Source organism: Oculina patagonica, chromosome 8, assembly GCF_052425735.1.
Source record: "Oculina patagonica isolate OP01 chromosome 8, crgOcupat, whole genome shotgun sequence".
In the NCBI taxonomy this organism is placed as follows: Eukaryota; Metazoa; Cnidaria; class Anthozoa; order Scleractinia; family Oculinidae; genus Oculina; species Oculina patagonica.
Genome location: NC_135765.1, coordinates 12745837 through 12760659, shown reverse-complemented (window position 1 = coordinate 12760659; position 14823 = coordinate 12745837). Strand labels below are relative to the sequence as shown.

Genomic DNA, 14823 nt, shown 5'->3' with positions numbered 1-14823 from the left:
TGCTAGAACGGAAAAAAAGTTGCTCCAAATATGAAAACCTGCCGTCGAGTATTTTTGGTACACTCTTAACCCCCGCCCCCCTTTCCCTCCCCCCTCTTCGTGTTCTCGTTTTGGCGGTCGTGTCTTTTTCTCCTCTTTCTGTGGCGGGGTTCGTCCTTTCGCTGGCTCCCTTCTCTTCTTGCGTCACTATTCATTCTCGCCCTTTCCTCTCTCCTTCTTCTCCACTCCACCCTCTCTCCTCCCCATGCGCCACCTTCTCCTCCTTTACTCCCACTTCTTCTCCGTCTCCTCCTCCCACACTCTTCTTTGGTCTCTCCACTCTAGTCGTGCTTCTGTGTCGCGCCATCTTACATTGCCACATGTTCCCCGACCAGGCTCCCGGTCTCCCGTGGTTCTGGCGGCGTGAATCCGGTACTCCTTGTGTGTGGGCGCCTCCCCGTCCGGGCCCAACCCGGTCTTGGATTTGGGCATGCTCATCTCACAACTGAGCCACCGAGTATCGATATTGGTGTGTCGAGACAAACTCCATCTCCTGTGTGAGATAAAGCCTTGCACTTTGCGGAATACTCCTCAGGCCGGATTGTCCCCTTTATGCAGCCTACTAGAAGGGAAGGCCGTAAGGAGTAATTCTTCTGCAACTACCGGCCACCCCACCCTTAATCCTACCTTCCACACCTTTCCAATTTAAAAAAACACCGCACACAAAATGGGGACAATGTCCAATGGTCGAGCCCGGAACTCGCCGATCCGGAGCCCAACCAACCATTCCTCTGAAGCTGTGGGTCTAAGTTTCTCAAGTCTTGCACATTCGTTTCATGTGTGGCTTAAGTGACCAACTGACAGGCACGTTTTAATTGTCGATCTATAGTGTGGAAAAGCGAATGACAATAAACAACCCATTTCAATTGTAAGACAGGAATGATATTGCTAAACTAAGAGAAGGAATAAAAATCATTCCAATGTGACCGTAACAAGTCTTTGCTCTTCTTTTAGACCCGTCACTGTTTGACCTATAAAGATGGTTATAAATCCGACGAGAAATTCTCTGTCCCTGAAATGAAATGGTTTGAAACACCTTCGGTTGTTCAGTATGGAGCAGGTAATTTTCCATCAGTTTGGTCTAGGGTAGTGTGCAACAATTAGCGGGGAGGGGAGGCGGAAATTGGTCGGAAAGTGTGCTTGACGATGAAAGCTTTACTCACCTAATAAGTAGGAAAATGATACAACACCCTCTCCCACCTCATACCTCAAAAAAAGTTAATAAAGACCACCCCTACCTTCGAAAAAAAGGAGATAGACAAAAAAAATGAGGGAGCACCATGACGACTAGGCCTTCTTCGTTCCACTGGAAATGAACAAATCATTGTATTTCTTTTGTAATTTGTTTCTTCGATCGTTCTAGATTACGCACCGCAAATCTTATCGATAGACAGTTTTTAGCGTGCAGTGATGGTTACAAACAACTACACAGTTCTACCTGGCTTAATTGTCTTCGCAGTTATTAAAGTTAATACTGCATTGTTATTATTTGCCAGAATGTACTAGCGAAGAGGCCTTTGGGTTGGAAAGTGGTGCCATTACAAACCAACAGATGACGGCGTTTTCACAATACGATGTAAACCATGGTCCGGAAAATGCCAGGCTAAACCATGTTGCTGATGGAAGAAAAATGGGTGCCTGGTCAGCGGTGAAAAATGAAAAGGAACAATGGCTGAAAGTGGACTTTGGCCGAAATGTGAAAATCACAAAGTTTGCAACTCAGGGAAGACAGGACCTAGATCAGTGGGTGAAAACCTACAAACTTTCCTTTAGTAAAGAAAAAGAAACGACTTACACGACATATAAAGAGAATGATGCAGACAAGGTAAAAAACATGTACATTACAATGCGATTGTACTAAGGCAGCCGCCTCTCTTCGCACAAATATGCCCAGTGTTAGACCCCATATCATGCAATAATTGCTTTTACTAGGGGAGCTTAAAATAAGTGCAGCATTTATATGACGAAATTCAGAAATACCGACTGTTTCTGCATAGCTTTTAGGTGTTCTACGGAGGAAGCACCTAAAACATCTTTCATCCCAACTAACATAAGGTATACCTGAGGTGAATTCCTGGGGGGAGTAAAAATACTCCAATTCGCTTCATGCGACGGAAACCCCGATAAGCTCCTGCCTGATGGGCTACTTGGCTCGAACGCAGACTTAAGGGGCGTCATTCTCAACTACATATCCAGAGCGGTTGCTAACGGTTAGCTCAAGTTGGCATTTTGATGCAAGCGATTTTGGAGTGTACTGCAGCGTTTAAATGGTTAATTACATTTGGGGGAACACCTGCTTTGAAAAATGTTCCATTGTGCGCGCATAACTAGTGCCAATACCAAACCGCGTGTTAGAATTTGAAATCTCTAAAACTGGGAGGAAAGAGGGAAAGGCTTGGATATTTTTGACAAATCAGAAACCAAAATTCTTTATAATCCTTCGAATACAATTGCCGTTTATACGAAAAATGGAAACGCTACTTAAGAAAGCCTGAAAATATGGAAGTTTCTTACGTCATAACTTTGAAGATAATGCGATTTTTACAAACATCATACGTAGCATTAAGCATGTCGACATTCTTCAACTATTGGCACCGATTAGAATTTTCAGATCTATATATCTTATGCGTTTTAGAGTTTTTTTCTATTCTGGTCACGTGACTTGTCAAATACGGCCGTAATTTAAAACCTTTAAAGGACTCTTCAACGAAATAACCCTGTGCAAAAAGCTTATCCATAGGAGGTGTGATTTCCAAAATCTGACAGTTAGAAACCTTCTTGAGCAACAAATCTGGTAGTTAACAAGGTCCAACTTAACCCTGGACGTGGACTGATTACTTCCCAACTTTAAGATATATTACAACAAAGGCGCTATTAATTTAATTACAGGTGTTTGATGGAAACACGGACCAAAACAGCGTTGTCACTCACACCCTGCTACAGCCAATCACAGCTCGGTTTGTCCGAATAATACCAGAGACTTGGAATAAACACATCTCCATGAGAGCGGAGTTTTACGGTTGCGTTCCTTCAGGTTAGAAATTGACACGAATCTGTTTCAATTTATTAAGAAAATCAAAGTGGCTATGAGCCACTGAACTCGGAAAATAAATTATGAAACAAAAAGCAAACTTTTACAAAGATTTGCCAAAACAAACATTTTGACTGCAGTTAAATCCACTCAACACATAACATCCAAAACATTTGAAGTTTTAAAAAAGGTAAAAGCCTGGTTGGACAAGTTTGTGGCCAGATGTGGAACAAGTTTATTTAATTATACTACCCCAATACAACGCAGAAATGCTTTGTTATCACTTTCGTTTTTATTCCGTTCCGAGAATTAATTTATCACGCGCAATGCGAGCTAATGTGTGACGTCTCAAATGTCACGTTGAATTGTTGTTTACTTTGTTAGGTCGTCTGAGACGTCGCAGGAAAAATTATAGGCCCGGTTGTACGAGAAAAAACCGCCAGACAATCTAGGAAAAAATTGAAGCAGATGGCATTAATTTTATAAAATCGAGAAAAGGGAAAAAATTCAAATAGCTCTCAGCCGATCAATGAATTCCCCCGACACCAAATCCGTTTCCGTGTTGTTTTCTAATAAATTACGCATGCAAATTTGTATGCGATTTAAATTTGCATTTCCTGCCTTCATCTTGAATGAAATGAAATTCTAAACAAGGTTTAATTAAAGTTTCTTTCATATTTTAATCTGTAGCTCGGGAATTTTAGCTTTTTAAGCGAACAGATTTGAAACTTTTTTGTTATCTGAGACCCATCTTGCATTTGTCTGGGAACATATATTTTATGTTTATTGAATAGCTGTTTTGAGTTGTGTTTTTGCGGGAGAATTGGATTTAGAAAATTATTACACCGCTTCAGAAAAACACAGAGGTGTATTTTCATTAACATTAAAGTTGAACGCGTTGTATTTACTGGAAGGAATTCTGCAGTTTTATTTATGATCGATACCCTGTTTTATTTAGGATCGATACCCCTGATACGCCGCTGTGCCGAATGAGAAACAAAAATATAATTTCACGGTAGCCTGTGTACAGCCGTCCCGCTACGAGCGGAGCGGGACGGCTGTACAAAGGCTATTTCACGGCCTTGGGACAGAATTTTTAACCAAAAATCATACAGCATTTTGAAGCTAGTCGCGACTGGCTTTAAAACTTCTCCTTTTTGTTTTGTAATGGCAAAGAACATTTTTGCCCGACCAGACTGGGTTCTTGTCAGGTCAAAACTGTACATCCATCAGCTTGGAAATATAGCACCATAAGGAGTGCAGTAGGTTTTCAGAAACAAATATATCTTCTTTGTGTAGTTTTGCCCAGTGCCGGACACAGTCATTTACATGATCTACCCGCTTCACAGGATTAGTTAATAAATTAATTCAATTGATTATTCAATTAAAATGTCTAACATGAAACGAGGGAAGGAGTGAAGGAGGGAAGGAGGGAAGGAGGGAAGGAGAGAAATTGGCCTCATCGCCAGAACTCGAAAATTTTCCGAGTCAAAAAGGAAATATGTGGAAATCAATGAACGACAATATTTTTAGTTGTAGAGCGTCCGACCAGTATGGGCTCGACTCCTGTTGAGAAAGTAATTTGTCTCACTGGCTAATTTTATTAGAAAATATGTTCTCATTTCTTATATAAAAAAAGATAATCAAACACTTAATGGATGGTAGGTATGTTTTCTATTGGTTGCAGATAAACAAGCACACAATCACATTTTTAAATCGATTTTTCAAACATTTGAAAAATGCAATCATGAATTTGAATCACCTTAACTGTGGAAATTTTATATTTTAAACTAATTCATACCTTCAAAATTCCAAGTTAAGAATTCACAACTTTTTCGGAACTTTCTGACGTTTATAACTTACACTAAGGTGATAAGAAAATATGCTTTGAATGTTGGCTTCAAGTAGTGGTATCGAAAGAAAGAAATTATCATGAAGGGCTAAACGATTTGATCAAGAGTCATCAGAATGCAAGCCTGTTACGCATACATTCTTTCTTGCATCTTCCTCTTGACTCGTCACTGCACAAGTTCACTACTGACACCTTTTCGTGTGGCCACAGGTTACCAAGATATTCCATTTTTTTTTTACTTTTTAAAGTTATTTTAATTGTAAATAAATAAATATTTGAGCTTTGAAATTCGATAATTATGGCTGTTTTTACATAAAGCATAATAAAATGAATAAAAAATATTCACGCATCATGTTTGCTTTTCTGTGTGCTTTTTACGGTAATTTGAAGCGTGCTAGTCATCTTGTAAGCTGTTTTTGTTCCAAAAGAGGATGGTTAGCCTGTGCTAACTCTTTTAATTGTTGTGTGTGGTCGCTGTTGTGATTTTTGTTGATGATAATGATTTAATGATGAAGATGATGAGATGCTTTTGTTGTAAACCACCTTAAGAGATGCTGCACGAGTAATTATTAACTTGCCTTACTACATCCTTTGTCAACAGATCGGTACCAAATAGTAGGCAGGGTTGTCCACATGAAGTTTGTTCGAGAGCATCTTGAAACAAAGAAGGGTGTTAAATTTCAAGATAAACAGGAGTGGCCCAACAATATCGAGGTTGAAATTCTCGCGGACACCGTATATTTAAAGGTAAAAACATATTTGTGTTTACCTTCTCTAACATTACCACAATCAGAGTGGAAGAACAGTTTCGTTTATATATACGATCGCGCAGGAAGACGTGGACGGTTTGAGCAGAATAGAACTCATCTAGGTAAGACGCCCAGAGATTCAAGATCCTCTTAAAAAAGAAAAAAAAAACTCCAATCACATGGATACTCCTCTGACAGGAAGCTTCTCCTCCTAAAAGCACTTTTATTGTTCGGTATGGTTATAGTGAAAATAGAACTACAATAATGAAGGTATCTGTTCTATCCTGGTAGTACTTTGTACATCTTTTCATTATTGATTCTTTGACATTCACTAGGACGAAATCAAAATGCGTGGCATTAAAAAACTGACATTGTTCAGCCGAAGAGTTCTCTCCAAGAGAGGGAGTGAACTGGATCTGTCAGCTCCAACCTTGACACAACCTACCAAGACGCTGCATTATGGCGATGATGGACTAGGGGGGAGGCACGGCGTCCCGGGACCAATAGGTAGGACTCATGGCGTGTCGTATTATTTAGTCTCAAAAAAACCCTGCGCAATAAACGGAAGAGAAATGAGCAATTATTAACGGGGAGCTAACATTAGCTTTACTTAAAAAAAATTCAAAAATAAAACGTATTTTAGTTTGTATAGTGTAATCGTCCGGGTGAGAGTAGTTCTGAGAAGACCTGTTGTTGGTGACTGACGTTTCGACAACCTGAGCGGAAATCATCTTCAGAGTCATCTTCACTTGACTCTGAAGTCATCTTCACTTGACTCTGAAGATGACTTCTGCTCAGGTTGTCGAAACGTCCGTCACCAACAACAGTTCTTCTCCGAACTACTCTCACCCGGACGATCACACTATACGAACTACTGATCTTCCTGGGTTCAAACAATTTACTGTAAAACGTATTTTGTCAATGGGAACCTAACATTAATGAATGGCCTAGGTTTAATCAAATTGCTATTGTATTAGTACACAGTCGCTAACTAAGTGACTTTATCATGCACGTGGTTTTATCGAGCCCAAATTATTTTTTTAACTCTGCTCTTGTCTCTGAATAATCGCCAAAACTGGTTAAAAATTGTTCTTATTCAGGTGACTTCATATTGACGAGGTTCTTTGATAAAAAAAAAACGCCAGAGCCTTTTTTACTATTTTTTCCTGATTTTCCTATTTTTTTATCTTATTTCCCTATTTATTCTGCATCAGATCACGATCTATATTCATTCTTTGTTGGGATGGTTATTGCTAAATATAACGTTAACCCTATTCAAACCGGCAGGGGCTTTTGAGGCCCGCCCCAACTTTGAAGATTTGTAATTTCAAAACGTTTAAAGCTAGAAACACCAAACTTAGCGACTTTTCCGAAAATTGTTCTGGCAACACTTTGATACTAGTGCCACGTGACCAACATCTCGGACGTTGCCATTGAAACCATTTTTGACAGCTGTTTCCATTTTGGATGTTTTGATCAACATTTTTCTCTGTTTTTTAATTATGACTTTTGTATTTTTACACTTAATTTAGAAAATTTGTATCACATAAGACAACATTAAAGGAGAAGTTCACTCTAAAGTGGCCATTTTTTTTTCTTTACGCTAATCGAAAGTTTATACAAAGATATGTCATTCACGGGAGTTTCAGCTTCCCACGAGCGATAAAACCTACTAAATTATTTTCTAAAGTAGCCCAAAACTCGGCAACTGAACGCCGCCATCTTGGAGCTAAAAAAAAAACATTCCTAGCTCTGTCCGTCAACTACAAATAAAGGCAAAAAACTCACTTTTTTTCCAAAAAAGCCCGGTCTGAATATGGTTAAGCTTTTTTTGTTTTTATGAATTTATTAAATGTTTAGGGACGGACCATTATTGTTTTGGAGGGGGGGGGGGATGAAAAATATTGAAAAAATTGTTTGCACGGCCTAGAAAGGCAAAATAAATTGTTTGCAAACACGATATGTATCACACAAAATAGTTAGAATTTTGAAAAAAAATGTTTGCATGCAAAGGTGCATATTCTAAAAAAAAAAAGTTTGGAGAGGAAAATTTTTCACCCCCCACCCCCCCCCCCCCCCTCCAAGAAAATAATGGTCCGTCCCTTATCACCTAATACAGTCAAGGGTAGTTCGTTATTCTGTCCCAGACTCATTTTTGTTTGCTAATACATATATGTACCTTTTTTATATATTTAAGTGGAGATCTATGCTGATACCGTACGAGGTAACCTGAATATTCTAACTAATGGTGGAAATGGAAACAAAGGACAAAACGGTCGGGAAGGAAGAAAAGGGGAAGACTGCGGATACCAGGTAGGACATGTTGATGAGAAGCAATGTTCATGATGGCAATGGGTGAATTTCACTGTTACCTGCCATTTGCATGGTGGGAGGCGCGGTGGCCTATTGGTCAGGGTGCTGGACTCTGGATCGAGGGGTCGGGGTGAGTCTTGGCTGGGGTCAGCCACGGCTGGGCTGGAGCCTTGTGTTGTGTTCTTGGGCAAACCACTTTACTCTCACAATGCCTCTCTCCACCCAGGTGTATTAATGGGTACCGGCAAATTTTAATGGTGAGAGTAACTCTGTGATGGACTAGCATCCCATCCAGAGAGGAGTAGAAATACTTCTAGTTACTTCGTGCTACTGAGACCTCATCCTCCTGATCAGCTCCGAATTGATGGCCCACTAGGCTCGAACGCAGACTTTAACTTTACCTACCATTTACATGATAGGAAGTGAAATGCCTTAGAGGACATCGAACGATGATTTTCTGTTATTATTAATAGAAGGTTACTAACGTAAAATCCTGAAATTTTGTGATTTAACTTAGAACTTACATTTATGTAGTTTCCGTTTTTGGTATGAAAAATCTTTTTGGGAGCTTTATTATTCCAAGCTTTACAAATAAGCCAAACTTTTGAGTATTTCGTTTTAAGTATTATTACTGTCATTATTTCGTAACTAATTTTCAAGAGCAAAAATAAAACTTTAGGCACCCTAAGCAACACTGACACGTTTTCGGTTACGACGGCGACATGATGGCTGATAAAAATAGTGAAGCAAACAGAAAGTAATATTTTAGACGACAGCGCGTACAACTCAGTGTTGTTAATTTTGAGTCGTAAACATATTAACTAATCTGCTAATTTTGAAAGACAAGCAAAGTACTTACTGAAAACAATAGCCTGTCCACAGCCCTCTATTTTTACGTGTTTTTCGATCGATGAGCGCGCGGTGAGAACGGCGAGAAAACTGGACGCCAGCGCAAAACAGAAGAAGCAAGATTTCCTTCGCTCTCCTTCCCGCCCCCTCCCCCCGCGCGGTCGTGCTTCGCGCTCGCTTCGTTTGTTTTTTTGCGTTGAAAAATCGACAGGCTGTGGACAGTCTATGAAAACAATGGCAGCGTTATCCTCGGAGACCCAGGGGCAGTTAGTGAGGCAAAACAAAGGAATAAATCGGGATGAAATCGTAAAAACGATAGTTTTCAAGAACGGCGGAAAGAGACCCTGGGCAATGAGTCTCTCCAGACCACGGCTTTGTCAATGCTGGCTCCTGGTTGGCAGAAAAAATCATTTGTATTATTCTGCCCAATCGGCGAGCAGTAACTTGGAATCACTTTCGTGTGTTCTTGCACGGCGCCTAGTGTGTCGGCCATACTTTTCTCGTTCGTTCACCAAAGCTCTGCATGCGAGGGAAATTTCCATCTGATAGCCGAAAGAAATCAGGGAATCTTTTCCGATGTCAGAGAGAAAGATATTTCAAGATCGAAGGGAAAATTTTCGTTTGGACCGAGAGATCAGAGGTACCGTAAATATGCTGGCTCGATTTGAGCTTGCAGGTTTCAAATTATTTTCTAATCACCCGAGCTTCTTATTTCGGGTTGATAGTATCGCGATTTTGGGCTTGTACATTTGGATTTTAGCCTTTCTTTACATTTTGTTTCGGCCAATTGCAATTTTTCCGTATTGCGTGGTTTTCTTTGGTGCACGGACCAGACAAGTATGCCGACAATTAGTTCCCATCGCTATCTCGCTCTTATAGTTTGATAGTCCAGTCCCTAAACTCTCTCTTCCACGCGCCCTTTATAGGGGTTGAACCCTGGCGCGAGAGAGAGTCCAGGATAACTTGCATGCGCATGCTCAGAATGAACCAATCATAAGCGAGGAGTGTGGCGTCACTTGCTTGGGACGCGCGCGCTAGGTTAAAACTGGCTCGCTCAAATGACGAATTCAACTACGCGACCGAGCGCGCGAATAAATGCAAGAAAAAAACTGTGCACAATTGCATCCAAGCCCAATTCAATAAACAGCTACAAAATACTAGGAATAGTTGACGGATAGCGATTTTTGTTTTGGCCGTTAGCTTTTAGCAGATAGTGACTGCAAAGCTAGGCTTTTTAAAGCTATTCCGGTGATCCAGCTTTAGTACACGGTCGCGTAGTTAAAATTGGTCATCTGTGCGCGCGGGTTTTCAAGAGAGCTACCAAATATGGTTTTCCCCCAATTTTGGGAGAAAAACTGGCGCATCCGCATGCAAGTTATCCTGGACTCTCTCTTCGCGCGCCTGGGTTCAGCCCTTATAAAAGGCGCGCGGAATAGACAGTTCAGGGACTGGACTAATAATTTGATGGATCAGTGCTACAAATATATTTCCCAGTTACTACTACAAAAGTGGTATCAAACAAATGCTCAAAGAAACAGTATTATAAAAAACCCTGGTAAAAAATAACCTGCTTTTGACTCAAAACAAGTTCGGTGACCCTCACTTTTTTATCATCGAAAAATGATTAGCATGTTAATATACATAATAAAAAAATCCTCAAAACAGTTTTAGAGCCACCTTTTAAAACCCCTCCGATTTACTTTTTCAAAAATAATTTTTTATCATTTGTGCGGGTGACTGAGTTAGCTTTGGTACATTTTGCAATCTTAATTCACGGGTATTAACTTTCTAAATCGGTGATATTGCATTTTATCTTTAAACAGGAACGTGCGAAGACTAACCAAGACTGTGTAAATGCTGGAACTCGTGCAAGTGGTAAATTAGTATGCCCAAATGTTCCAGGGAAAGGCGGTGTAAAAGGGAGGACTGGTCAAAACGGCGGATATGCTGGGAAACCAGGTATGGATACTGCCCCCCCCCCCCCCCCGCGGGGAGGGGGTACTAGAAATATTTTTATACAGGGAGGCTCCGACCGGAGGTCCAACCCCTTACCCTTTTATATACCATTTTGATAGAAAAAGTACCCCCTTCGTATACATTTTATTTAAAAAAATTACCCCTTCCATACATCTACACGACATTACATATACCTGACTTGGGAAGTTTTCTTGTCATTTTTATGTAGCGCTAAATAAATTGAGAAGATGAAGTCATAAGTTGAGTCTGCTCGAAATATTTAATGTGAAGGCCTTTCTAAATATTATTATGGCAGATTTCCCTACTCTTTCATTTACCTAAACTTGTAAAATTCCTAACCTTTTATATACCTGAAGCCCGAAAAAGGTAGCCCTTTCGGGCGCAGCCTCCCCGTATAGGATATTATAGGGAGTATCCTCCAGGGGGTTACTGAGCCTTTCAATAACATGCGAACCCTGCTAGATCAGCGGACAAGTTTTTCGCCGTGTGTGAAAAAAACCTGACTGCTTTCATGTTGGGCTAGTGGATTCAATAATTTTTTCCACTTGCTATATAGCCAAATGACATTTATGGATTTTTATTTTTTGTTGTTGATCTTTCCAGAGCAACATGGGACTTTGGGCAAGCATTTAATGGTTTCACCTTGCACAGTCTACCTGGGTCAGGCCAGGAAGAAATCAATTTTCTTGGCACCCTTCCTTTCATTAATCATAATTTTGCAGAAAAAAATGTCAGTCTTCATTTGAATTTTTTACATTGCTAGCTGTAGTTTAAAATGCTACTGAAGGCCAATCAACAACTGAAAATACATGCCTTAAAAAAATATCAAATAGCTTTTTTATAACGTAGGCAAATGTCTGGTCAAAAAGTAGATCTTTTAAAAATGTCTCAGGTGGTGAATGTGTGAAGAGAGGAGGATGGGAATTGCTGAGATTGGCGGAAGAGATCAATAACTGCCTGAACTTGTTATAATCCATAGTTTAACTCACCAGTAATTCGGAAAGTCCTCAGTTCTGAATTCTGTAAATCCTGTTTACAAATTAGACATTCTAATAATCCCACAAATTACCTGTATACAACAAAATGCAAAAGAAACGTCAATCTATGTCTGGCAATACAATACACATCATGGAAAGATAGAAATTTAAACTTCAGAAATGGTCTCATTTATTTCTTTGCGGCCGGAAATGACCACATGGTCAATATTTTGACAAACATTTCCTCACGTATAAATAATTAAAGGATGCGATTCTTATTAAATTGAAGTAGCTTAACATTCAGATGACAAATATAAATAACAATTACATGCCTCGACAAACTGAGTGACATTACTATGACACTATCGCCTCAAAATCTACAAGATCTATTTTTTTTTATCGCCGAGCTCGGCTTTAATTCCAGTGAGCTAAGACCAGCTAAGTTTTAGTACGATTCTATCTTAAGCACTTTTATAAATCTTCACATAAACGCCGAAGACATAAGCTTAAGCCAGTCTTCAAAATGAAATTATAGTACAATGAGAAACGCTTACCTGAAGTGACCTCAGGTCACACTGTATTAAGTCTCTGTTAGAAATGTTTGTGCGAAAAGCTTCCACCGTTTCTCCTCATTCCATATTCTTCTCCAGTATCGGGAATAAAAATAAAGGATATCGAATACCCTTTGTTTCGGGACTCGTGATCGCGTCAAGAAGAAAGAACATTGACAAAACTATCCTATAGAACTCGAAATTGCAAAATCAAAACACTAGATCGATCGACGCCATTTTGAAAATGCGCCCGCAATACGGACCGCGGGGAATCCGAAAGCAGGGGGGCACAGCTTAAACTCTCCCCAAGCGCCACTTCTTTGTCTGAAAGAAATTACATCCAACCTCGCCCAAAGCAATGACAATGAAAAGAAACTGATAACGCTATAATAAAGAGCATACACTCAAGCCTTTGGCAAAATTTTCTTTTATTTCAAATGCAAATGGTCGTTGAGTAGGAAGCCAACAAACTTTTCAATTGTATTTTTTTACTGCCGTAATTTTTCACGAAAAAGTAATAATGCCCATTTTTCAAAACACTTTTTAAAAAACTACAACTTTGCTCAAAAAGATCCTAAGAGAGAGGTTCTAGTAAAGTTTTCAAGCGAATTTAAAAATGTGATCCGTTCTGGGCACGTGACCGGTGACGTCATAACAATGGGATTAATTAAAAACTACTTCACATATAAGTATCTACCAACATGTAATTTCTTGTTACCTCGCATTTAATGCAACGCCAGATACGCACTTGTACCCAGACTCCCATTTTTTGAAAATTGTGCATAGCTACCTTAATTTTGATAATTTGTTCGGTACCTGGGCAGTTCGAAATGCCTCACACCAATGTGCTTCAAGCTGCAATGACTGCTTTTTTACTAATAAACTATTTTCGTCACAGTGAGCAAAAACGAACTTCTGAGCAAAGTCACGTGACTAATGACGTCATTGACATACGACTTATACAAGAAGTACTTTATGGTAAGGGATATTTCTAAACGACGTACTACTCCTACTGTCTTCAAACTGACCAAGTTATTTGGCATTGACGATTTTTCAGTTGCAAAGGATTTTGGGAAGATTTTTATTATAGTTATATATTACTTTTATAATTATTACAAGTGAAACCGGTAAAAACAATATATAATTATATATCCCATAGAAAACAGGTAAATGTGAAAATAGATTAGTGTGTATCAATCAGATCAATCTGCAGCTTACTTTCATAAGCAAATGGCTACATTGTGCGGTTCCAGAAAATATCCACACCCACCCTGGAAATCCCAGGGGGTGGGAGGGTCCAAACCAAAGAACCATCCTTGGGGGAGGTATTGGTATTTTTTGGAACCAAACCCTGTGGAACCAAGCCTGTGCTGCAAAAAACTTGACATATTAACTTAACCTGGAGTAAAATTTATGATCTGTGATAATAATTATGTAAATTCTCTGTTATTTCATTATTTTTACATGTTTTTATTGAAACAATTTTTTTTGTCATGAATCTGAAAATGATTTTAAAACTTTATTATTTTTAATTTTTAATTTTTTTTTTTATTCATTCAAAAACTTTACATACATACATTACAGGAAATTGCACAACTACAGAAAAATACATAACTACAAAAAAAAAATACAAAAAAAATACATTTCTACATCGCACCCGTGTGGGCCTAATTGTTATAAGTAAATCTTCACCTACTAATTATCTGATTTAACCGACAAATATATATATATATATACCTGTTTGGAAATTCTTGTTAAGTTTAGATTACATTCTCCATTTTTTCATCAATTTATCTAAGTTCTTATTTTTAGTGCATATGTACTTTTCAGTTTCTTACTTTAAATTTACTGTAAATTTGAAACCTTGAATATTTGGCAGTTCTTTGTTTCTTCTACACCCCCATAAATATATTTTCCCTATAAGTAACAAATAATTAAATAAGGGGCATTTTGGTGTTAGAACACCAATTAGAATATCTTTTAAATTGAGATGAACTTGTTGTTTTGTCAAGGACAAGTAATGCGATTCGAATTCTTTCCAGAAAGACCTTGAGTGTGGACAGCCATAAAAAAGATGATGCATTGTTTCTGAATCGTGTTTGCAGAAAGAACACAGATTGTCTGCAATGAAACCAATTTTACACAATTTTGAATTTGTGTAAAGTATCGAATTTTATACCTTGAATTGAAAAGCCTTAACGTATGGTTCAAAAGCAACAGAATGGGGAAGAAGAAAAGCTTTTTTCACTTCTTCATCGGATAAGTTAAATTGGCACTTCAGTTTTTGCGCGTAATTTGGAAGGCGTGCTTTTTTAAGGACTAAAAGCGAATAATAGTCTTTTGATTTCTTTTTGGTAACATCGAAAAGCCCATTGTCAATTTTGAAGGATGGACTGACGTCAGGCTATGCGAACTGGGCCAAGATTTGGCAAATTGAAAGGAAAGGAATGGCGCAAACCAGTCCATTCTAGAAAATTCGTCCTTT

The 14823-nt window shown here is 38.9% G+C and overlaps 1 protein-coding gene and 1 long non-coding RNA gene across 2 annotated transcripts in view; one reads left to right on the top strand and one right to left on the bottom strand.

The window, feature by feature from the left end:
* The window catches only part of LOC144664346 (uncharacterized), a 106958-nt gene that overhangs the window by 62345 nt on the left and 29790 nt on the right, over positions 1–14823 (top strand). The window contains exon 8 of the mRNA XM_078525447.1: positions 10657–10792. Coding sequence (XP_078381573.1) covers positions 10657–10792 — 136 coding nt within the window. The remainder of the gene's footprint in view (positions 1–10656; positions 10793–14823) is intronic.
* Positions 6037–12924, bottom strand: LOC144664389 (uncharacterized). Its single transcript, XR_013572799.1, has 3 exons — positions 12342–12924; positions 11800–11879; positions 6037–6221 (listed from the first exon to the last, which is right to left on the bottom strand). It is a non-coding gene; the product is annotated as an uncharacterized LOC144664389 (long non-coding RNA).